Genomic DNA, 24,749 nt, shown 5'->3' on the forward strand with positions numbered 1-24,749 from the left:
AAGAAAGAAAGAAAGAAAGAAAGAAAGAAAGAAAGGAAGAAAGAAAGAGAGAAAGAAAGAATACAACAATTGAGGAAAGCCCCTGAAGCCAACCTCTGGCATAGACACACACACACACACACACACACACACACACACACACAAACACACAAACACACAAACACAAACACACCACATCTTTTGCATCCCCTAATGCAAAAACAAAAGAGAAATGCAAATTTAGATAATCTTTATAGCTTATAAAAACTTAGTTCAATCTTAACATTTTTAAAGTTTACTATATGGAAAACGACTAAGGTTTAATGTATAGTTAATAAATAGTCTTATCTCAGGAACTAAGCTTAGTCATGAAGCATAACTTATTGCACAATGTTTTTACTTTCAGTCCAACTAGTTTTTATTGACATTATCTCTTTGACTTTCGGATCTTCCCACCAAACACTCCCTTTACCTTTGGTCTGTCTGAATAGCAGGACTTCTTAGAATATTTTCTCAATAAACTTTGTGAGCCCGATTCAATTTTAGCAACAAAAAATGGTGTTTGTGTGGAAAAGTGTTTGACAAATGATGTGCTACAGGGGCTTGGGAGAGAGCTCAGTCTATACAGTGATTGCAAACAAGCATGATGACTTGAGTCCAATCCCCGGAACCCACAACTTAAGAGCACTGTCTACTCTTTCAGAGGACTGGGATTTGACTCTTAGCAGTCATATAGTGTCTAACAACCACCCATGATTCTAGTTCCAAGGTATCCAATGCTCTCTCTGGCCTCTTAGGACCAGATACACATGTGACAGAGCTATACATGTAGGCAAAATGCTCATACAAATAAATCTTAAAAAATGAAGATAAAAATATTGGAGATTGTGGTAGGTACTTATAAGCCTAACACTGTGTGTGTGTGTGTGTGTGTGTGTGTGTGTGTGTGTGTGTGTGTGTGTGTGTGTGTGTGGCGGGGGGAGACACGTAGATTTCTGGGTGTTTTTGGCTAGCCACTTTATCCTTGTTATTAACCCTTGTTCCAAGCGAGAGACCCAGTATGGACAAACAAGGAGAATATCAGCTAAGGAGCAACACCCGAAGTGGACCACTGTTGATCAACATACAAGCTCACGACCCAGATATGATGAGTTCAGCGGACCTCTCCTGCTGTCTGCTTCTCCTCTGGGAGAAGGACTCCTGGGAAAGGACTGCCTATCTATTTTCATGAGGATTCTCTGTGGCTCAAACAGATTTTCCCTCTTAGCACTGAACTCCCATGCTAGGGAGCTAGTGTATAGTCAGTCCTGTGAACTATTTCATCTTACTGAATGACAAGCTGGTAAACTGGTTGATTCACCTGGTTTTGATACTCATGCATTTTATAATTAGCACACATTATCTTGCTTCTACACTGACAACAATAGCTATAACATTACAAGTTTGTCAGCTGGAGCCAAGCCATTCAGGTTGAGGCATCAGGCCTTGCCATCGAGCCTGAATTGGACTTTGTGGGTTCCCGTGTCTAAAACTGGAAATGGACTGAGAGTCATTTCTTCATTTTTTCCAAGGATTCAATAAGTAGCCAATAATGCCTTTTTTTTGTTTTTTGTTTGTTTGGGTTTTTTTGTTGTTGTTTTGTTTTGTTTTTTGTTAGATCCTGAAAGTAACTTAGGTTTCATATCTGTAAAAAGTACCAACATGCCAAGAACCTCTGGAATGTTTTAAGTATGTCATTCACTGAGCTATTGTTTTCTTCATGTCAGAGATTTGGACTTTTATTTTAAGAACTAACATCTAAATACTTGTTTTCATCATGTGTCTGTTTGGAGGTGTATGCACATGTGTGCAGGTGCGCGTTGGGATGGAGGCTTTGGGGCTCCCTGCAGCTGAAGCTGCAGTTTCAGTGAACTACCTGACGAGGGCGCTAGGCCCTGAACTCAGGTCCTCTGGATGCTCCTGCAGAACACTATGAGATAATCACTGCTGCTGCCTGGCCATATACAATTCCAGCGCATAGAATTTTATTCTCAATTTGAATTTTAGGTTTTACATGTGCGTTTGGGCATGGATTTGCCAAAAGGGACATGTGGACGTCATAGAACCATTGGCAGTCAGTTCTCTTTTTTCCCTATGGATTCTACCAATTGAGCAATCCCTACTCTCTCACCTACCTTCCCTTTTCTTTCCTTCCCTCCTCTTCCTCCTCACCTCCCCCTCCCGCTCCACCCCCGTCTCCGCTGCGACAGTCTGTTCTTGCAACAGGTCTATCTATGTACCTCAGATCAACCTCCATTTTGCTGTCCTTCCTGCTTCCATGTCCTTTTCCCACAGTGGGACTATAGAACTGCCATTGACTCAGTTTAGTAACACATAATTAAACAATTTTAGATTAAAGAAACAGTCAATAACCAAATCGATCAATGTTTTGCAGGTTATGAAGACAATGACATCTGTATAACCTCGTTGCAACAGATAAAAACCGTGACAGAACAGGTAGTTCAGAGTGACGGAAATCCTGCATCTGCCCAGGCGGCCAAGCCCACTGCGATGTCCCAGCCCCGGAACCATGTGGCAGTGCTTGCCGGGCCCCTGGAGCCCTCCTTTCAGTCTAGGATCCTTAGGACGATGTCTCAAAGAGATGTTCGGGCGGAGCTGTTCCTGCGAAGCTTCCTCATGTGGGCCGACACGGTGGAAATGCTGCGTGTGGCTGGGCACCAGGCGGTGTACAAGTCAGCCTGGCTGTACCCGGTCTACATATTCAGTTTTATCTCTCTCCTGAGAATGGTCTTCACTCCTAAGAATCCTCTCCTTAATTCCCTGGGGATCTTGATGCAAGATTTGCCCTTTGTTTTTCTTAGACTCAGTTTAATCCTTGCCCTGGGAACGATCACGCCAGTACTGGGCCTTTGTAAAAATGTCCTAGTGACTATATCCTATATCTACTTCAATTATGTAACCAAACTCAGGCCTTTCTCTGCCTTTGAAACCTCTCCATTTTAAACAGCAAATGTCAAGATACTAAGTCCTCCTGATTATGCATGTGAAATGTGTATTTGTAAAGTTTTTCTAGGTATAAACGTCTGTGGTATATAAAATTAACCATTTCCTACCCATATCATAGCTTTAATACACACACACACACACACACACACACACACACACACACACACACACACACACGTATATAATGGTGCTACATTTAAACAAAACTAACTTTAGACATGCATATTCATTTCACTTTCAGTTAAAACTTACTCCTTAATAAGCCTTTTAAAAAATGACAGGAGTCATGACATCACTTAAGAATGAGATTTTTATCTTGAGTCCATTGAAGAACATTTTGCGGCTTAATTATTCGAAATTAGTTTTAGAAAATAACTTGAGGTTATTGAATATATTTTAGAGTTTGTCTGAAAACTGGAGTTGTAGGGTCTTGTTCAAACTTAAAATTATACTCTGTGTGTGTGTGTAAATGAGTGTTTTCAGCAGTGAGGATTGAACTCGGGGCACACCATCTTAGTAGTAGCACAAACCTAACAATGAGCTACATCCCTTAGAAATACATTTCTTACTCTGTTGCAGTTACCGCTACTAAGTCATTAGCTACATAGAAAACTAGGGTCTTCAGCACACATCAGTTTGGCAAAGCTTCCTTACAGCTTCTTGGGCTGGTGCAGCTGGCAGTGCGTCAGTGTTGAGGATAATGGAGCCAAGGTACATTGTGATTCCTAGATAAAGCTTTGTAATGGACACCATAAACAATGTGTAAGAGTGTAACATAAACAGAGTTTGATGCCATCATAAAAAAAAAATCAAGTAGTTTGCACTTAGTATAGATGCCAAAGGTTTCTTACGTTGTACTAGGTCCTGAGTATCTTCATGTTACAATGATCATGCACACAGTCATGAACTCTTCATGTGCTCTGATGGCATAGATACTCATATCCAAGCAGAGATTCTTTGTTTATAAGAGAAACTTGTAAGAAGTTTATCTCTGCAGAGTAATGTGGAAGCAAATAGCTTATGAACAGTTAGTAACTCTGAGTGTTCCCGGCCTCTGTCCTGTGCCCTCACCCACTCTGTGTGTATCTGGCCTCCATCTTTCGTCCCTCCCCCAGTCTCCTTTCCCGTTATGTCTCATAGTTGTTCTCACACTGTAGAGACCTACTCGTAATTGTTAAGCCTTGCTTACCAGCTTGGTGATTTGGGGCTAGGTCCTTGAATGCTGTGACCCCCACTGGTACAAAAAGATGAACACACATAAGTACTTATTTAGTAGTGTCAGGGGATTGTAGGATTGGAGTGCTCTCAATGCAGTTTCGAACAAATAATAGCCCCTTAAATGCTGGGCACTTAATGGGACCATCCCACATCCCTGCCCAGCCTTTGAGAATAATAGTTCATGCCTGAAATTTGTGAGATGTAGCATGTAAGATCTCAAGGTTACCCCAGACTACAGGTGTTTATCAATCACTCTTGTTATCAATAGCAAATTGAGTTGTAAAATATTTAGATGAAAGTGAATATGGAAAGCCATTCTTTCACTTGAATAGAACTTCTGTAAGCTCTCAAAGAATTCAGACCACAGCACTCTATTTCTTTCTTTTATTTTAATTTTGGATGAGGGTCTTACTATGTAGCCCAGGCTGCTCTGAACTCACTATGTAGCCCAGGTAAGTCTGAACTTGAACTCACCACCCTCCTGCTTCCACCTCCCAGATGCTGGAACTACAGGGATGTGCATTGCTGAGGATTAAAAACACCTTCACCAGCCCACCAATGCCACATAAGCACCTGCCTCAGAGCCATAACCCTAGATGGCAGTTTGTGTGTCTGAAAGCTTTTGATTATATATCTACTTTTCTTGTTGTCTCACTAACTTGACAATCCCATAAGAGGAAACCTGAGAGTGTCTTGCTTAGCTACACCTCTGTCTCTACCTGCCAATCCTAGGTTAGGTACTCACAATGTTTCTAACATTAAATACATATCTTCTAAAATTAAGAAATTCCTTACAACCAAGCACCCAATTTACAATACTCATAAATGCAAGGCTTGTTTACATAAATGTATATATTTTTATTTTGCAATTTTGAGCGAATGCACTCAGTAAACTTTAAAGTATTACATGAGGTTAGTCTGCATTTTGTGTCTGACAGTCAAACATGGATATGCCTGATATCTGGGGATGTTAGCAATGCTTGAAACAGGTAATGAAGGCATGTATAACAAACAGATCATATAAGGCAGGGAAAGCTTTGAGTTTCTGGCCTAACTGAATGCACAGATGTGGATAAAGCTCAAGCCTGTGGGACTTAAGAGACATTACAAGAACTTACGTAAATGTAGCATCGAGAGTTTTACATTATGTAATTAGAACCTATATTTTACTAAAATTGTACTGTAATTCTTATAAGCTATTTATTATTGTTGGCATTAATGTTTTTGTCCTAATATAAAGCTTAATTTCTGCTGTAAAGTATGAATACAGAAACTGCACAGATCTGTAATAGACTATGTAGTATTTAACTCTGAATAAAATCTGAAGCCACATGATAATTATGTGTAGGTATACATTGGGGACGGCTTTATTGGGTTCTTATATCTACCAACCTTTCAACCCTATTCCACCCTAATCCCCTCCAACCCCCCGACACTAGGTAGGAGGGAAAGAGGGTTAGAGGGGAAAGGGGTCATAGATTTCTTTAGCCTACTTCCTGCTGACTAGGGTCATCAAGTTCCCTGGAGCAAGTCCAATCTTCATCATCAGAATATCTCCAACCAGCAATCCAGAAATAGCAAACACAGCAACAGGAAGCAGCAGCAGCAGGGATTGGGAGGGAGGGGGCAGCATCAGGAGAGCAGCAGCAGGGGTGGGGAGGGCAGCAGCAGCAGGGATTGGGGTGGGGGGAGCAGCATCAGGGATCAGAGTGGAGGGGGCACCATCAGGGGAGCAGAAGCCACCACAGGCCCTCTTGGGGCTCTCTTATTTATACCCTCCCAGGAGTCCCCAGAATTCCAAATATAAACTACCTGAGCTGGAAAAAAATCACACCCCTCCTAGAGCACGAGACAGTCACGGTTAGTGGCTGTTAATAGTCTGAAGCAGCCCGATAGCCCACACCTGGAATTAAAATGAAAACATATTCATGTAACATTACTGTGGTTTTTACACTTACGCTTTCATTCAATGTCAATTTATTTACAGGGTCTCAGTGTGTTGCCCTGGCTTTCCTGGGATTTGCTGCATAGCCCAGGCTGTTCTCAAGCCAGGAGGGATCCTCTGCCTCTGTCTCCTGGGTGCTAGGATGGTTACAGCTGTGTGCTACCATGTCTTTTTTTTTTTTAACCTTTTAATTTTTATTTTTACCTTTTAATTAAAATCCTACGACTGAGTGACTCTTTTGTTGTGAGGTTTGCTTCATTGTGACAGTGTGTTTGTTTGTCCTTCAGCTGCCTGGCAGTCCGCCTCTCATCCCTCTTTCCAGCTCTGTAGTCATGTGGTACAAACACAGAGACAGCAAAGTCAGGGCATGAGGATAGAGAAACAGAGGTGTGTATGTGTGAGCACATGAGGACAAGTCCAGCTACCCTGAACAGAATACCAATGGCTCAGGATCTACAACTGATTCATTGGACCTCATGAAACTAAAATGCTTCTGTAAGGAAGAGGACACTGTCAATAGGACATACAGATTGGAAAAAGATCTTCACTAACCCTACATCTATCTGATGGATGGTTAATATCCAAAATATATAAAGAACTCAAGAAGTTAGACTCCAACCCAATTAAAAAATAGGGTACAGAGCTAAAAGAGAAGTCTCAACAGAAGAATCTCAAATGGCCAAGAGGCACTTAAAGAGTCTGCAGATCTATGTCTTCAGCCCCAGGGTTAAGAAGCTAGAATGTCAGTGAGTTCCAGCCGTTCAGTTCTGAAGGCTTCTGTAATCTATCTCTTACAGCCCCTCTTCATCAGTCACCCCTCAGGTATCTAGAAGGGCAATCTGAACATTCCTAGAAACAGTGTGGATAATAAGGACCTTACCCTCCAAATACAAATACCAGCCTGTAGGTGCTGAAGGATGATACGTTTTGTAACTACTTGGGCAATTCTGTTCATCCTTAAACTAGAAGTTCTAGTCAGAGCAATCAGGCAAAAAAATTTAACGCACCTAAATTAGAGCATGAAAAAGAGACTTTTTCTCTGTCTGTAGATGTCATGACTTTATATGTAGAAAGTTCTAGAATGTTGTTGAAGCTGCAAGAAACATACATCAATAGTATTTCCATACTCCTATGATGAACAACTCAAAATGGAAATCAAGGAAATAATTCTATCTACAGTGACATTGGTGGTTTAAATGAGAATACTTTCCATATTCTAAAATAATTGAAGGCCCCCAGTTGGTGGACCTGTTTGGGAAGGATTAGAAAGTATGGTCTTGTTGAAAGAAATATGTCACTGAAGTTTCAAAAGCCTGTACCATTCTCAGTTAGCATACTCTGTACCTCATGCTTGTTAATCGAATGTAAGCTCTCAGCTATTGCTCCAGTGCCATGCCTGCCTGCCTGCCCATTAAAATGTTCTTTGTCATGATGCTCATGGTCTTAACTTCTAAAACTCTAAGCCCAGTAAACACTTCTATAGTTGTCTTACTCATAGTTTCTTAGCACAGTGATAGAAAAGTAACTAAGACAACATATAAAAGAATAAAATATTTAGGAGTAAACTTAATCTCAAAGAGTCTAAGGAACAAGGAAGGCTCAACAGGGGAGTACATGAATCTCATTGTGAAGGGGAAATAAAATAGATTTCCTTGGGGGAGGAGTCTCAATGGGGATATGGGGATGGAAACAGGAGGGACTAGGTGGGGGAAGGAAAGAGGGAGAGACAACTGGAACCCAGGGCAGGAGCATCTCTGGGATGAGCTAGAAACCTAGGACAATGGAAACTCCTGGGAATTTATGAGGGAAACCCTAGCTAAGACTCCTAGCAAAGGGGGGATACAGAGCTTGAACTGGCTATTCCAGTAACCAGACCAGACCGGGTAACCAGTCCCAGTGGAGGGATTGAGACACCAACCCAGCCACAAAACCTTCCTCTTGCCAACAAGATGCATTGGGGTAAAGTTCGCACAGAAATGTGGAAGTGGACAACCAATGACTGGTTCAGCTTGAGACCCACGACAGGGAGCCCACCCCTGACACTGTTTGAAGGGCCAGAAACCACAAGCTGGATAGCCTAGAGACCTGGGATAGAACCAAACACAACTGACAAGACGAAGAAGAAGAAGAAGAAGGAGGAGGAGGAGGAGGAGGAGGAGGAGGAGGAGGAGGAGGAGGAGGAGGAAGAGGAGGAGGAGGAAGAGGAGGGAAATAAAAAAGAAAGAAAAGGAAAGAAAAAGAAAGTAAATGAAATGATTCCTAAAGATTATTCTGCTACACTCCTAGATTGGTGCCTAATTCAATTGTCATCCAAGAGGCTTCACCCAGAAACTGATGGGAACAGATGCAGAGACCAAACATTAGGTGGAGCTTAGGGAATTCTGTAGAAGATGAAGAGGAAGGATTGTAGGAGACAGAGGGGTCAAAGACACCACAAGGAAACCCACACAATCAGCTAACTTGGGCCCATAGGAGGGCACACAAACAGACCCAACAACCAGGAAGTCTGCATGGAACTGACCTAGACCCTCTGCTCATGGGTTACAGTTGTGTAGCTTGGTCTTTGAGTGGGATTCCTAACAGTGGAAGTAGGGGCTGTCTCTGACTCTGTTACCTGCCTTTGTGACCCTTTCCTCCCATTGCGCTGTTTCTTTTAACCTCAAAAAGACAGGATTCGCCTAGTCTTAGTGCAACCTGATATGCCATGCCTGGTAGATATTCATGGCCTTTTCCAAATGGAAACAGAGGTGGGGGATGGAAGTATGGAGCTGTAGTTGGATGTAACTATAATTAAATAAAAAATTAACTTAAAAAATTTTATATCCTGATAAGTATAAAACATGGCTGAAAGAAATTGAAGAATTAAGTAGAAAGGTTGTCCAAGTTTATAGGATGGAAGACTAAATACACTGAAGTGGATGACAGTGTTTGAAGAGAAGGACAGAAACAGGCCAACCTTCTCAAACCCCCAAATTCGCTTTACTTCATATATTGGAAACCCTATCCAAAAAATCTACATGAAATCTCAAGGGATTGCAAATAGCTAAAACAATTTTCAAAGAAATTAGAGCTCTTGTACTTTCTGATTTTAAATTTTATTACTAAACCATACTTCAGTAATATGAACAGTATGGTACTGGCCTGAGATGGCTTTCTAAGCCAGTGGGATACAACACAGAACCTAGATAGAAATTCCACCATGTGTGGCCAGTTGACTTTGGACAAGATGCCAAACAATTTAGAGTGGAAGCAATAGTATGTTCAACAGGAAGTGACGGGAAGCTGGGTACCCCCATGTAGAGCGACAGTTGTCTTCATACTCATGCAGAAAGCTCTATGCGAATCAAAGACCTGCACACGTTGGAAGGCCACGGAACCCTCAGAAGAATGAATCAGGAAAAATCTTCATAACATTAGATTTGATAATGACATATTGGCTGTAACATCAAGAAAAAATAGACAAACCGAACTTTCTCAAAATTAAAAATGTTTGCATCAAGGGACACTTACCATAAGAGTGACAATGACAGGTGCCTGTGATCCTAGTGCTTGGAAAGCTGATGCAGGAGGATGACATGTTTAAGGCCAGCTTAAGCTACGTGGTGAGAGCCTGACTCAAAATTTAAAAAAAAAAAGGAGGATGTAGTGTTGGAGATAAGGGGAGGGGGCTGAGGAGAAGAAAGAAAATGAGAAAAACAGAGGAAGGGAAAAGCAGAAACAAGAACACGGGTTATTAGAAAATTTTACCAACACACTCATTTGATAAAAGATTAGTGTTCAGAATATAAAAATGTACTCAAGTACCGCAGAACCACAGATGTTAAGAATGAATACTGGACCTGGACTAATATTTCTCCATAGAAAGATCTGAGTGGCCAGTGGGCATATGTGAATAACTTCAATCATAGCAGCCAGTACAGAAATGCAAATCAAACTACAGATACCTCCCTCATATAAAGAATGGTTCTTATCAAAAGCAGAAATAAATGTTAGTGAGGATGTGGAGAAATTGTGACCCTTGGTGAAGAAGAGCATTAAATGGAATAGCCCATGTGGAAAGCAGCTTGCAGTCATTCAGTATGGGGGAGACAGGAGAGAAGCCCGGAGGACCAGGTGAATGAATGGAAATACGCAGCTGTGGGGTGGGGTGGGGGAGGGGGTAGGGAGCATGTCTAGAAAGTTCCAGAGACCTGACATGAGAGAGGCTCTCAGGACTCATTGGGGATGACCTTAGCCTAAATGCCCAACAGTGGGAACATGGAACCTGAAGAGACCACCTCCAGTAGATAGAGATGACCTCCAGCGAAGGTATCGGGTCACTAACTTACCTTCAAAATTTTTGACCCAGAATTGTTCCTGTCTAAGAGGAATGCAGGGACAAAAATGGAGCAGAGACTGAAGGAAAGGCCACCCAGAAATCGGTCTAACTTGAGATCCATCCCATGTGTAGTCACCAAACCCTGACACTATTACTGATGCCATGTTGTGCTTGCAGACAGGAACCTAGAATGGTTGTCCTCTGAGAGGCTTCACCAGCAGGTGACTGAGACAGAAGCAGACACTTAACAGCCAACCATTGGACTAAGGTCATGGACCCCCCATGGAAGAGTTAGAGGAAGGATTGAAGGAGCTAGAGGGGATGGCAACCCCATAGGAATTACAACAGTGTCAACTAACCTAGCCCCCTGGGAACTCCCAGAGACTGAACTACCAACCAAAAGCATATGTGTGCTGGTCTGTGGCCCCTGGCACATATGTAGCAGAGGCCTGACTGCCTTATATGACCTCAGTGGGAGAGGATGGTCTTAATCCTGTAGAGACTTGATGCCCCAGGGAAGGGGAATGTGGGGGGAGGTGAGGTGGGAGAGTTGGGGTGGGGGTAGGGTGATGGGGGTGGTGGGGGAGCACCCTCTCAGAGGCAAAGGGTATGGGGTGAAGAACTCTTGGAGGGAGGACAGGGAGGGAGCAATGTTTGAAATGGAAATAAATAAAATAATTAAAAAAAAAAAACCCGAGCTCTGAAATGGATGCTTCAAGGATTTGAAGAGACACCAGAAGTGAAAAACGTGCTATTTTCCCACAGTTCCTGGCAATACAAAGATTGTTTTAAGGCCTATGGAAATTCCTCTTCCTCCGTTACCTGAAATTACAGATTTGTGTTGACTTGCTCACCCCTCCTAACCTGATAAAATCTTCCAATAAGATAAAAATGATGGAGACAAATCCTTTGTGGGATGTTGGACTTCACTTTATATCACATCCAGCGTCTCGTTACTGATTCTGATTTTATTCCTGTGCATGTAAGACACGTTGACATAATAAAACCATGGATATACAGATGCCTGCAATTCAGTTAACTCTTTTTTTTCCTCTTCAAATAAGTCAAAGCAAACCCCAATTAGGCAAAACAATTTGAATGGCTTGCATTTAAAAGACCAATTAAAACATTTTTTGGTCAGCAAGCATGATGGGACACACTTATAATCCCAGCTCTCAGAAAGTCAAAACAGAGGAACCAAGAATTCAAGGCCAGCCTGCGCTACAAACGCAAGACTGTTTCGGTGTTCCTGTGATAAGTCAGTTACGCAGTGATTGAAAAGGAAACGTTTGCAGCCTCTCACCAGTTGTGGGAGAATTTTCTTTGTCAGTTAAGCCTTGATAGAATGAAAAAGAACGGTGGGTCCCTTCTCAGAATCTTCCTAATTTAGGCTTTTTAAAAAGAAAATTCTTGAGAGAAACCACAGCTTATTGGGAAATGAGTGTGTACCTGCCTCAGCGTGGATGGGTCTGAACAGCTTTTCACTTGAAGGTAAACCATCTGTTTACAACTTCTAAGTCGCCAGTGTTTCCAGAGCTTCTTTTTGAAACGATGACATTTCCCACGCTCCAGTTTCAGGTCTTCCCTGACTAACCACAAATATCCATTTCTAAATATTCTTAATTCTTGTTGAACGTCTGGAAAAAAAAAATCAGTGTTTAGGTGGGTTGTGTGGTGCTTTGTGAACGACCCTGCAAAATCATGAAGACGAAACCCCACTGTCATCGAATCAACAAGCAACTTTTGGACTCAAGCCAGGCTTTCTTTTGCAAGAGAGAGAGAGAGGTCTTCCCTTTTTCAAACTCTGAGGACTGTAATGGTTGAGGCCTGGCAGCGAACCGACAACAAAGCTATTGCCACTATTTCCTCTGGCTTTCTAAGGAAAGCTGCTAGAACTTTCTATCCCTGGGCTTCATTGAGGTTGTCTTAAAATTAACTTCTGTCATTTTCCTTCTAGAGACAGGGGCAAAACTCTACGTGAACCATACCTTTGATCCTTTCCAAGGAGTGTGTGTGTGTGTGTGTGTGTGTGTGTGTGTGTGTGTGTGTGTGTGTGTTGGTGCTCGGGCTCTAAGCCTGAGCAGGAAGAGCTTCTGATGCTTTCCAGCGAGTGTCCTCCCTTTCTGACTGTAGAATTGTGGGTGAGAGCCTCCACAGCTGCCTCCTGGAGACTTTTTCCCACCCAGATAATGGCCTCCGTTTGGTTACTGCCCAGCACCTGTGGAGAGCTCAGCAGGGCTGCCTCTCCCTGCTGCTCATGGCCTGGGTCCTCACTTCTCCCCACTTCCTGCGTTTTCTCCTCTCCTACACATGTTCCTCTCTCCCCTTCCTCCTGTGCCTTAGCTTACGAAGCAAAGTTGTAACTTTGAATTCCTGTTTTTCTAACCGCCCCCATGTGACAGGATATCTCTCAATTGGAGGGTTTTCCTAAATTCAGGAGTCCTTTAAAAGGGACAGCTTCCTCTGTCCTCCTTTTCAGTCAGGCAGCTCCCAGACCTTGGACTGAGCAAAGGGGCAACCTGGGGACCTGGTTGTATTCTTTGCCTTTCCCAGTCTCCCTCTTCTCCCTCATTGGAAGATCCACTCTGGGCCATGAGGCTTCTCCTGCTTCTGGCTTTTATCTCTGTCATCCCTGTCTCTGTTCAGCTATTGGGTAAGTCTGTTTTGAGGTGGGGGCTTTGCATACCATTTTGTTTGAAGTTTATGCTAAAAGTCCTGTGTACATCTGGAAGAGGAATTGAGCGATCTGTGTTTTTACCTGACCTTCATCAAGCTTGCACTTGGCTTTGACCTGAACACACCAGGGTGGGAGTTGAGCTAGAGTCAGGCGATGCTGTTGCTCTCTGTTGTTAGATGTTGTCCAAGATGAAGCCCCCCAGCACCTCCGTCCTCCTGAGGACATCATGTCTGGGTATTTCTACCTGGTTTGTGCAATGCCTTCTTGTTTTGTTGCTTGCCCTAGTTCTAGTTTCCAGTTTATGCCGTTGCTATCCTACTCCCAATAGATAGCGCTGAGTATCTCGGGTGGGGAAAGAGGAACTTGCAGCCCCTCGTCCTAGATGCAAATTGATAAGGAGAGGACGCGGGGATTCTCACACTCGACTTTTCCCGTGAGCCGTTTCATTCATAATTTCTATTGCTAGAAAGTCCGCCCTTTTCTGCTTCCAGAATTGTTCATATTGTCTCACAGGTGGATGTGTTCGATGCTGAAGTCTGAAAGTGGTTGATATGTCCGTAGGAACAGATCAGGGCTCTTTAGATGCGCAAGGGCATTGCTGAGTCAGCGTTTCTCTGGATTCTTAAGCACCAGTATGGAAGGGACTGGGAGAGTTTGCACTCCCAGGTCTATTTCGAGACTATTTTGGCTTTTCAACACCCTTCACTTCCATCAGACAACTAAAGCCTGCTGGACACAGTTCGTACCCTTGGTCTTAGCCGAAGTCCTGTGGTGACGCTGATGCCAGGAAATTCTCTAGGGAACTGTATGATAAAGATTTTCTCAGTTTTCTTAGGAATGTTTCCCTCCTTGAGACAGCAGGATGCCTCCCTAATGCCGTTCTCTTCGTGACTACAAATACTGGGACAGAGTGTGAGGTCTTGTGGGTCACTTGGTGGACCCAGTTACAGGGACACAAAATGTGAGGTCTTTCAGCTCTCTCTAGAGAGTAAAAGGCGAATATAAATGGGCACAGGAGAGTCCCTTCCAGATCCAGATGTCTTTGTGTTACTTGAGAACCTGTGATTTCTCAGCTCCTCACTGGGGGTTGGATTCTAGACTTGTAATCTGTGGTAGATCCACACCCTCAGACTCTTTTTACCATTTATTTATTTCAAAACAATGTTTTATTATGCTTATTGCATTTTGGTGTGAGTGTGCCATAGAAGTTCATGTGGACGTCAGAAGACATTCCACCATGTGGGTCCCAGGGATCAAATCTAAGTTGTCAGGCCTGGCAGGCAGCACCTTTATCTGCTGAGCCACCTCTGGTCTAAGGGTCAGCTGTGCTCATTTTATCTTCTCTTGGTCTCAATAGCCCAAGTCCCTAAGGATAAAGCCAGAACATTTGCTTAGTCAACAGCTGATTAAAGGACTCCTGAGTTCTCAGGACTGCCTTTCCTGGATCCCCATCAACTCACAAGACCTATGAGAAGATCCTTTGCTACCTGATATACTACAACCCAAGGGAACATTCCAGCCCAATGTCACTGTATGCACTGGGGCACTGATGTCACTGATAGGTTAGCTGTGATTGGAGTCTGTAGAGGTTAATAGAGGAGCTCCCTGGCCCTCCTTGCTCTGCTGTCCTGCTTCTCAGGCATTATTGGCAGTGTTTAAGCATCAGTATATAGGTGGGGAATTATCATTAATGAGAGACATTGGACACTGACCGTGGACTAAGCAAAGAAATATAATTTGGTGGGTTTGGCTCATGGGCAATGGTGTGCTAGTAGACAAAATGACTTTTATTTTATTTTTTTTGTAGGAAAAAACAAAACAGAAAAGACTAGCTGATTCATAGCATTTGCTGATTTTTTTATTCCCATCATGGTTCACTACCAATTACCACTCTGAGGCCATGTAAGCAGAGTTGGAAAGGGAAGCAAGCAACAGACTCTACTTGGTTGGTGCCACAAGGCAACCGGGGCACTTTTCCATATCTTAGGACACAGCAAAGCAGGGTGTCACATGATGCGAAGTTCATTCCTAAGAAAGGAGAAGAAGTCATGCTATGAGGGAAAACCTCAGGCTCATGACTCATTAGCACAGGTGCCATCTTGGATTCTGATGATGTCAATAGGCTTGGGCAGTTAAGTGCTTAGGTTATTGCTTAGCAGGTGGAAGCCAACCCAGGATACCACTCGCTTCCATCTCTGGCTCTCCTCCCTCCTCCCCCCGATTTCTTGCTATAATATCAAGCCAAGTGAGAGCTTTAGATCATCCCTGTTATAGCATGTTGGGAGCTCAAAGTAGATGGGAAGTAGCTAAGCCTTGGTTCTGACACTGATGTCATGCCAGAGCATTTGCCTGGATGTGTATCCCATTTTGGTTTCTTCATCTAATGCACAGAAGAGAATTATTTCAATTGTCCTTTGGCTATTGTAGAATCCATTCTTACAGTCTCTCTTGCAAACTCTGATTTCACCTTACATTCATCCCTTACAACATGAATGCTGAACTTATTTGAACTCAATTTAACAAAGAGAAAACCAAATTTATCCTCCATCCTTCTACATGTTTGCTACTGTGGTCCTTCCCACAGCTTTCTCAGACTTCATGTTGGAAACCCCGTTTTCTCATTTACATGGGACAGATACCTAGGTTAGATTATTTCTAGTTAAACATATTTTATTACATTTTCAATTCTTGTATTACGTCTGTCTGTGTCTGTGTGTGGGCCAGGTCTTGTCATGGCATTCATGTGAAGATCAGAAGACAAGTTTCACAATTTGCTTACTTCCATCCTGGGGATCCCAGGGATCAAACTCAGATCTTAAAGCTTGGGAGCAAGTGGTTTTACACACTGAGCTATCTGGCCAGCCTGAAAATTTAAAATTTAGTATATAGGTTATATATTATATATTTACATATATAATAGATAAATATTATATATATATATATATATATATATATATATATATATATATATATACACAACTAACACATAATGAAGTCAGTGCATAAAGCTGGAGGCCATAGGGTCATCCAGAGCAGAGAGAAAAGTGACATGTCTTACTACATGAGAAACAATTAAGTTTTGAAGACTAAGTGGATTTCAGTAGTTGTGAGCCAGTGACAGCCAGTTCCTGAGCACGGCTTTTCAGCACCGATGCTGGGAAGTGATATTGTTTATCAGGAAGGGAACATGGGAGTTCAAAACAACACTAGATTAAACTATGGACTTAAAGATATTCAGATTTGCATGAAGGCTTTTGTTTCATTTTGTTTCGTTTTGTTTTGCCAAGAGAGGAGAAGGAAGGAATCGGTATTTAAGTATTTCCTTTAGGGAGAAAGACCTGCTTGGTGCTTTACCTGCAGCACACCAGTTGGAGGCTCACAGAGACTGTGTCAGAGACTTTACCCTCACTCTACAGATAAGGATATGAGGTTGAAATAATGAGTTTAACTCAGATGACACAGGAAGTCCCAGACCCTCCAAAACATCCCTTGTGGACCATGTGACCTCCTCCAAGCTTCATGACTGTTCTGTCTGACTGTCCCTTAGCCTAGCTGCTTCATCAGCTATTTTTTTTTTTTGTTTGTTTGTTTCCAGTTTCATCCTGTTCTGAACTGCCTCTCACCCCCATTCAAGCCTGTTTTCTCCATACTCTTCATCAGGATAACAAACATGTATGGAGTCATTTCTGTATCTGTTGCTGTTCCACACACTTAAATTGTCTCATTTAATTCTTACAGACATAGTAGATTCTATAGGGTTCACTCTTGATTTGATAGAGTGAAAGCACAGAAATAACTAAGAAAATTAGCAAAGCCACAGGCAGTGAGCAGTGGACTCTCACTGTCTCCTACTAACACTCAGGTTCTGTGCCAGGTGATGGATACCCGAGATGAGTCTATCTGAATGACTATACTAGGAAAAAGCAGTATGCAGAGAGGATTTCTTATCTGCAGGCATTTGTTGTCCCCAGGCTGGGGAAGAGGCTACTGCTGGGAAGTTAGTGACTTAGGAGACAGGGGAGAGGCAAAGCCCAAAGGGATGACTTCATGACACAGGTGCAACAAGAGCTCACAGAGCAGTGGGGGAGGTCACCCCTCCAAGATAAGTGACAGGAAAGTTGTGAAATCTATACTGTGAGGGGATGAGAGGGATATTGAAACATTAATGCCTTGTGTTTTCTCTTTGAGCTCAGAACCCATTTTAGTGCCATATTTAAGTCTCTCCAAGTGACCATGTGGAGCAGCATAAATGAGTAGTAAGCTCTATGACATTCTCGTGAATGCATAAAGGATCATAGTGAACAATAAAGTTACTCTTAAATTTTTCCTTCACCCTTGTGTTCAAAGCCTCGGCCATTGCCATGTCTTCTCTAGCATAGCTTCTTGTGTATTTGAGGTGCACGGTAAGTATTTCCCACTTTCTTTCAGTGTTAGGAGGTGAGAGGGAATTGTGGGATGACAGACACACTCTAGCTTCAGTCTGGATTCCTGCAGAAGACGACATTGGACAGCTGTAGTTTTAGTGGGAAGCCATCCCAGAAAGCACTGGCTGGGCAAATGGGGAAGTGAGATGAGAAAGGAAAGTATGTAATGATGCAAGTGACCAAGTGTGATTTGCAGTGGAGATCTGGGGGACACTGGAATAGGACTCCAAGCTGTCCTCCAGAACCCCCTGCTCTGGGGTGTCTGTTCTTCCCTATGAATCATGGGGGATAACTCCTTACAGGGGATGTGAGTTCTCTGACCCATCAATTCTGCCCTGTGTGAAGACTCTGTCAGAAAATGTTCCCAGGTGGGGAGGGACTCCTGACATTTTGGGACTCGAGTCACTGTACAGAGATGTGACCGAAGTTGAGAAATAACAGAGTCCTTTTCTATCCTCTCTTGATCCAACTCCTTTGTCTTCCAGATGTTGTTTTCCTCTATGTTTTATTGTCAGTATTATAGTATAGGAAATCCAGGAAACACAGTGTTTTATGTTTCTATTTCTGAATCCCCCCTTAGAGTTGCATTTCTTTGCTGGTAGATTTTTGATATTAATTACTTTGCTTAATGCTATAGAATAATTTTAAAACATGTCTAGAAGAAAACTCAAACCTTATTGGATGCTTAATTTTTCAGCTACACACATTCTTGCCCTGGAATTTAGGTTGCGCTCAGAGGATAAGTTGTGACAATTGATTCCTTCCTTCCACCATGTAGGTCCTAGGGATTGAACTCAGGTTGTCAGACTTGGATCCAGTTACTTTTATGCACTTTACTAATATTTTGGCCCTTTAAAGTTATTATTATAATATCTGAGATATTGGAAACTTACCAGTACTTCCAATATTTCTCTGTTTGTTTGCTTGTTTACCTCTCTCTCTCTTCCTCTCTCTCTTTCTTGTCATTGAAATAACCACAGCAGCATGTGTCCTTGGTATGTGGAGGGAATGAATGTCTTTGGATTCTTTATTTTGTCACCAGCACAACACTAAGCACAGATGTTTGCTGCATATTCGTTGAAAAGTAGGTACAAGGTGAGAAAGATAAAGGTTAAAGGAGATTCTTCTTTACATGTTTCTTGTATGTAAGTATTAAAGAAAATCTTCAAATATCCTGATCCATAATGAGACCACAGGGAAATGAACATGTTGTCTGTCTGTCCCTATGTGTTCAGCTTTGTGGCATTTCTGTTACAAAAGCATAATGCACATGGACAAGCATTAGAATGTTTACAAATATGTTCACTGGGATGCTTACAGATGGCAGCCATGCCACAAGCTTCAACATCCCTTTGGAGGAAGATGTACGACTTTTAAAATCAGATGCATTTGACCAAGACAATGGTGAAAGAGAAATTCTGCACTGACCACTTGGAGAATAAACAGTGTGTTTCTGTTATCATGCCATGATAACATTGTGTTTCCTTACATTGTCTGATGGCAACTCTATCACTCTTGCTCTGCATCTAGCGACAAAGGAGAAACACAGGAAACAAGCACTGATAAGCCTGTATTTTAGCATCATCTCAGAGTAAGAAGCGTCAGGGTTTGGTGGCTCCCTGTCCAGGGGCGAACTTCGTGAAGGCCAGATATTTCCCTGCTAATATCCTTCATTCCAGTTTTGAAGGATTTCTGCAATTCGAAAACAATCATTTTAATTAGAAACAAAGTTTTCTCCCAACTCTTTAAGACAGAAAAGAAACAATATCATTTTATTAACCAGTATGCATTCAACTAGAATAATGCACATAGGGCAATCCAGCAAAGAGATGGCAAGATTATAAAGAATGACACTCTTCTTTCTATATGGTTCAGTGGATGCAATAAGCATATGTGGGGGTAAGGCTCTGTAATATAGAGACATGCCAGGACCATTGAAAAGGAAGCTAGGTCATCAGGAGTTATTTTCCTTGATGATTCTATTTCAGAAAAAGTTGTGAGTGGAGCAAGGCCATGGTTGCATGGCATAGACCAGTGACAGTGACATTGGAGAGAAGAGAATAGAGGAGGAGATGTGTGTTGCAGTTGTGCAGAGGGACAGAGTCTGTGGGGGTGGATGTGGGCAAAAGAGAGAGAAGGAAAGCTGAGAACCCAGGGTGACAACTGGATTTAGGCTTCTGCATCTGGGTGCATGATGGTTCATCACTGAGAAAAAACAAGAGTAGATGTTGGTTCATGCCCTAGCTGGTGGTTTTTTTGTGTTTTGTTTTGTTTTGTTTTGTTTTTTTCCAACTTGACATAGGTTGGAGTTATTTGGAAAGAGGAACCTCAGTGAGGAATTGCCTCCATCACATTGCCAGTAGACAAATATTAGGGCATTTTCTTGATTAATGATTGATAGGAGACATTGGACTTCCACTACCCCTGGGTAGGGGGTCATGAGTTGTATAAGGCAAGCCAAGCAAGCCAAAAGGTATAAGATGCTGAGCAGTGTTCTTCCACTTTCTCTGCTCTGGTTCCTGCCTTGAGTCCCCTGGATGAGGGACTGTGGCCCAAGATTTGTAAGCTGGAATCAACCCTTTCTCAGCAAGTTGCTTTTGGTTATGGTGTTTATGTTATCACCGCTCTAAGTCAGTTCATTAAAATACTACTGTAATTAAGTGGCATTAAGATGAGTTACAGAGGAAAATTAAGCACATGACAGTAGGACCTCTGAAGGGAGGCTGTCCTGCATGTGCAGACCCTCCTGACCTTTACCAGCCATGTCCGGCTGCCTCCTGGGTGCCTTTTTCTTTTAATAAAGGCTTTTAATAAGGACCGTCAACAGTAAACTCAAAATGCCTGAAATCTGAAGTGAAGAGAGTTATGCTGAAACAAGCAGTCTGAAAAGTGGAAGCCAAGGCTGGCTAGGAAAAATGCCAGGTAAAGAGCTAAGATCAATGGAAGATTCTCAGGCTGCTTTATTTTTACATTAGAGGAGGCTAAGCTAGCATGCGAGTATGATAAATGCTCATATTCATGGCAGCTTTTGAGAAAAGCTTTATCTCCTTATTTCCTCTGCTTTATCATGAGCAAAGCACCCTACTTGTAATCTTTTAATTTTTGTTGAGGATAACAAAGGGAGGTGAGGTGTGGAATGAAGTTCAGTTATTCACGTGACCCAGTCAGCTATGGCATGAGCAGCGGATAGTCGTCAACTTCAGAGAAGCAAATGGTAGCAGGTGTTCTGGATCTAGGCTTTATGGAGTCTTGGTTTCAGGAAACCAAAGGAGTTCCAATGGATAACATCAGGCTCCCCAGAAAAGAGTGGCAAGAAACAGCAATCAGGGTGAGAAGAGACTGAGGTTCTTTTTCAGTGTGGGCATAAGGGAGAGATGGAGCAGATGTGTCAGGAGACAATGACCTTTGGAGGCCATGATTCATTATAGGTTTTAAGTTAAAGGTCCTAGGCTTGACTTCAGGGTGTAAGTGGTACCAACTGTGCTGGGGAGGAACAGGAAATAGAATTGCTCTTTTGAAAATGCTCTGGAAATCAGGGAGTCTTCTGATCGCTGGTATTCTCTCTCCCTACCCCTGTCCCTTCTTTAACCCCAGAATAGTTTGATTAAGAATATCCAAGATCATTTATTCAAATTCTCAGAAGCCTGCAACTGAACCAGCTCATTTGGAAAGAACCACACAAAGCAGACAGAATAAATTTAGGGAAATGTCGCAAGAAGTGGTTAGCATATATTTCTGCCAAAACTTAATCATTGATTTTCCTTGTATAGTCTTTAAAAGCAACAGAAAAGAAACACTTTGATGTGAATTCATATAGAGGGAGATTTGTGCTTACTAAATACTTTCTTAATCCCCCCCCAAGGAAATCCCATTTGGCCCCAGGTCAACTATGTAAGAAGAGCCACGCTATCCAGATTCATTTACTTTCAGCCAGTTCCGTGCTCCAGGCTCTCCCTCCAGCATGCCAAGGCACAGCTACCTCTGCCAGTTTTCCTGGAGTCATAACTCTTTAGGGACAATAAACGTCTAGGAACATTTACCCTAAAGTACTGCCCTCTCTATGTGAACAAACTTAAGCCTGTGTTCTTTCCTTTTTGTGAACAGACGCGAGGCAATTTTTAATCTATAATGAAGATCACAAGCGCTGCGTGGACGCTCTAAGTGCCATCTCAGTTCAGACGGCAACTTGCAACCCGGAAGCTGAATCCCAGAAATTCCGCTGGGTGTCAGATTCTCAGATCATGAGTGTTGCTTTCAAATTATGTTTGGGAGTGCCATCAAAAACTGACTGGGCTTCCGTCACCCTGTATGCCTGTGATTCGAAAAGTGAATATCAGAAATGGGAGTGTAAGAATGACACACTCTTTGGAATCAAGGGCACAGAGTTATATTTTAATTATGGCAACAGACAAGAGAAGAATATCAAGCTTTACAAAGGTTCGGGATTGTGGAGCAGATGGAAGGTCTATGGAACCACGGATGACCTGTGCTCGAGAGGATATGAAGGTAAGATTCAGTTATCTTTTCATCTATTTGTTTGAGACTAAAGGAGAAAACATATCCTTGAGTGGTCCCTACAAGAAACAGCTTTTGAATTATCCCGTGTTCTAGACAAGCGTGATAACAAATGTGTGAGAAAATGTCCCCCCAGTAACTGTTAGCTTTTGGTAATTCACAGATAAACATTACTTTTGAATGTCTTGATATAACTTATTTTGAAGCAAGACATTATAGTTTCAGAAACATTTCATTATGACCTTTGACCTGAAGCCTCCTATTTGACATGATGAGATAGTCTCATTAACCCTAACCAGACCTTTCCTTACCTCAGGGATAAGGTTAAGAAATCTCTGGAGAAATGATCCTAAGAATAATATTTACTTCAGATCACCTGAAATAAAACTCTGAGTGTTTCTGATTTATTCTGTCATTGTAGAGTATTTAGAGATAATAACCATCCTGGATTTTTCAAACTGAAGAACTGGCTCATGAATTAGCAAACATATTTAATCACCTGTCTTAAAAAGGGATAGGATGAGTAGGGGACAGGGAGTTGATTCTTGTGCTCTCGAGGGGAAAAAAAATCAAAATCAGAGTATTTAGCATCCCCTTGTCTTGGTGAAATTTCACTCACTCCGAATCAGACACCAAAACCAGACAATTCAAAAGACCCTGAAGCCTTTAACAAAGACTGCTGTCTTGGGTCGGATGATTCTGCAACCCCATTTCTCATTTGGACACTGGGCTATTGTGAGGCGTTATCTAGAACAGCTTCAAGGTCAGAGGAAGAGCAGGCCTTTGGGGCCCAGGGAAACCTATTCCAAAATTGCTTTGTTGCTGGGGCTTCGGAGAAGGGTTGATCCTAGCTTATCATAGTGAGACAGCCAGGAGCCCAGTTCCGTGTAAAGAGGTTATTTGTCTGCTTTCTGTTCTCTGTCCTAAAGAGAAGAGTTGAGTTAGAAATTGAAGCAGGAGAGAATGGAGTTCAGAGAAGTTATTTCCAGGCATTTATTGAACATGATAGAAACTTGGAAATCACAAGAGAGGCAACCTAAGCAACATCCTTTCCAGGGGGAAACTCAGTACAAAACTTAGAGGGCAGGGCAGGGTCACTCAAACTTGACTGTGTTCCATTCTAAAAAGGGAACAGTTGTCAAATTGAGGAATTAAATCTGAGGGCAATAGCATTAGAGGTCGTCTCATTGAACTCATTTATTTACTTCTTCCCCACAGTATTTGGATTAAACCTATGGCGCCCACATTCTGGGCATGTGCTCTCCTGGTGAGCTCTAGTCTTAGGTGTTTTAGGTTTTACCTTTTATTTTGTGGCAGGGGCTCACTGCACAGGCTGGCCTTGAACTCACTCTGTATACCAGACAACCACCATTGAACATGAAGACTTCTTGCCTCAGTCTCCTGAGTAGCTGGGATTACAGGCCTGTACCGCCTGACTTGCCTTAATGTACTGTAAACGATCGCAGTAACCCCTCTTCCTGTTCTGCTCTTTACTTTGAGAGAAATGTGCATGGTACTTAGGACAGCAATCATCATTTTTTTTAACATGTTTAAGAAACAGAGACAAAGTTTGGAGCTAAGACGAAAGGAGGGACCATCCAGAGACTACCCCACCCGGGGATCCATCCCATAATCAGCCACCAAACCCAGACACTATTGCATATGCCAGCAAGATTTTGCTGAAAGGACTCTGATATAGCTGTCTCTTATGAGGCTATGCCAGGGCCTAGCAAACACAGAAGTGGATGCTCACAGTCATCTATAGGATGGAACACAGGGCCCCCAATGGAGGAACTAGAGAAAGTACCCAAGGAGCTGAAGGGGTCTGCAACCCTATAGGTGGAACAACATTATGAACTAACCAGTACCCCCAGAGCTCGTGTTTCTAGCTGCATATGTAGCAGAAGATGCCATCATTGGGAAGAAAGGCCGCTTGGTCTTGCAAACTTTATATGCCCCAGTACAGGGGAATGCCAGGGCCAAGAAGTGGGAGTGGGTGGGGAGGGGAGCAGGGTGGGGGAGGGTATAGGGAACTTTCAGGATAGCATTTAAAATGTAAATAAAGAAAATATCTAAAAAAAGAAAGAAACATCTGGTAAGCTTGTTTAAATGTGTCGATTGCAGGCTTTACTCATACCCCCCATTCAGATTCTTAATCAGTACAAAAGGAGGACCCAAGTTTTTTTCAAAAACCCAAGGAGTTTTTGAATTAACTTTATGAAGAATTCAGTGATAGTTTTGAAGATGGCCCACTTTTTGTCAATACACTGTTGACCTTTCAGTATTTAAAGTAATACTGAAGAAGGGCCTAACCACTAGAAATGAGAGCCTGGGGAAAAGAAGGTCCAGTGACAGGCCCAAGTGGGATCCAGCTCCAGGGGAGGGCCCAAGGCCCGACACTATTACTGAGGCTATGGAGCACTCACAAAAAGGGATCTATCGTGATTGCCTGCCCCCTGAAAGACCCAACAAACAGCTGAAAGAGTCAGATGCAAATATTTACACCCAACCAATGGACAGAAGCAGCTGACCCTTGTAGTTGAATTAGGGGAAAGCTGGAAGAAGCTGAGGAGAAGGGCGACCCTGTAGGAGGACCAGCAGACTCAATCTGGACCCCCGAGATCTCTCAGACACTGGACCACCAAACAGATAGCATACACCAGCTGA

At 42.6% G+C, this 24,749-nt stretch overlaps 2 protein-coding genes across 3 annotated transcripts in view; both read left to right on the forward strand.

Moving 5' to 3' along the window:
• Tmem236 (transmembrane protein 236) overlaps positions 1 to 5,539 on the forward strand; it is a 47,470-nt gene extending 41,931 nt beyond the window's left edge. The window contains exon 4 of one of the 2 annotated variants that reach the window (NM_001081310.2): positions 2,414 to 5,539. In NM_001081310.2, the coding sequence (NP_001074779.1) occupies positions 2,414 to 2,982 (569 nt within the window). In that variant the 3' untranslated portion in view covers positions 2,983 to 5,539. The remainder of the gene's footprint in view (positions 1 to 2,413) is intronic. The other variant, XM_011238983.2, reaches the window with a different exon arrangement.
• A 7,420-nt stretch (positions 5,540 to 12,959) lies between these two features.
• Mrc1 (mannose receptor, C type 1) overlaps positions 12,960 to 24,749 on the forward strand; it is a 102,610-nt gene continuing 90,820 nt past the window's right edge. Inside the window, exons 1-2 of the mRNA NM_008625.2 lie at positions 12,960 to 13,119; positions 21,672 to 22,073. Coding sequence (NP_032651.2) covers positions 13,059 to 13,119; positions 21,672 to 22,073 — 463 coding nt within the window. The 5' untranslated portion in view covers positions 12,960 to 13,058. The remainder of the gene's footprint in view (positions 13,120 to 21,671; positions 22,074 to 24,749) is intronic.

This window comes from Mus musculus, chromosome 2 (genome assembly GCF_000001635.26).
Source record: "Mus musculus strain C57BL/6J chromosome 2, GRCm38.p6 C57BL/6J".
Lineage (NCBI taxonomy): Eukaryota > Metazoa > Chordata > Mammalia > Rodentia > Muridae > Mus > Mus musculus.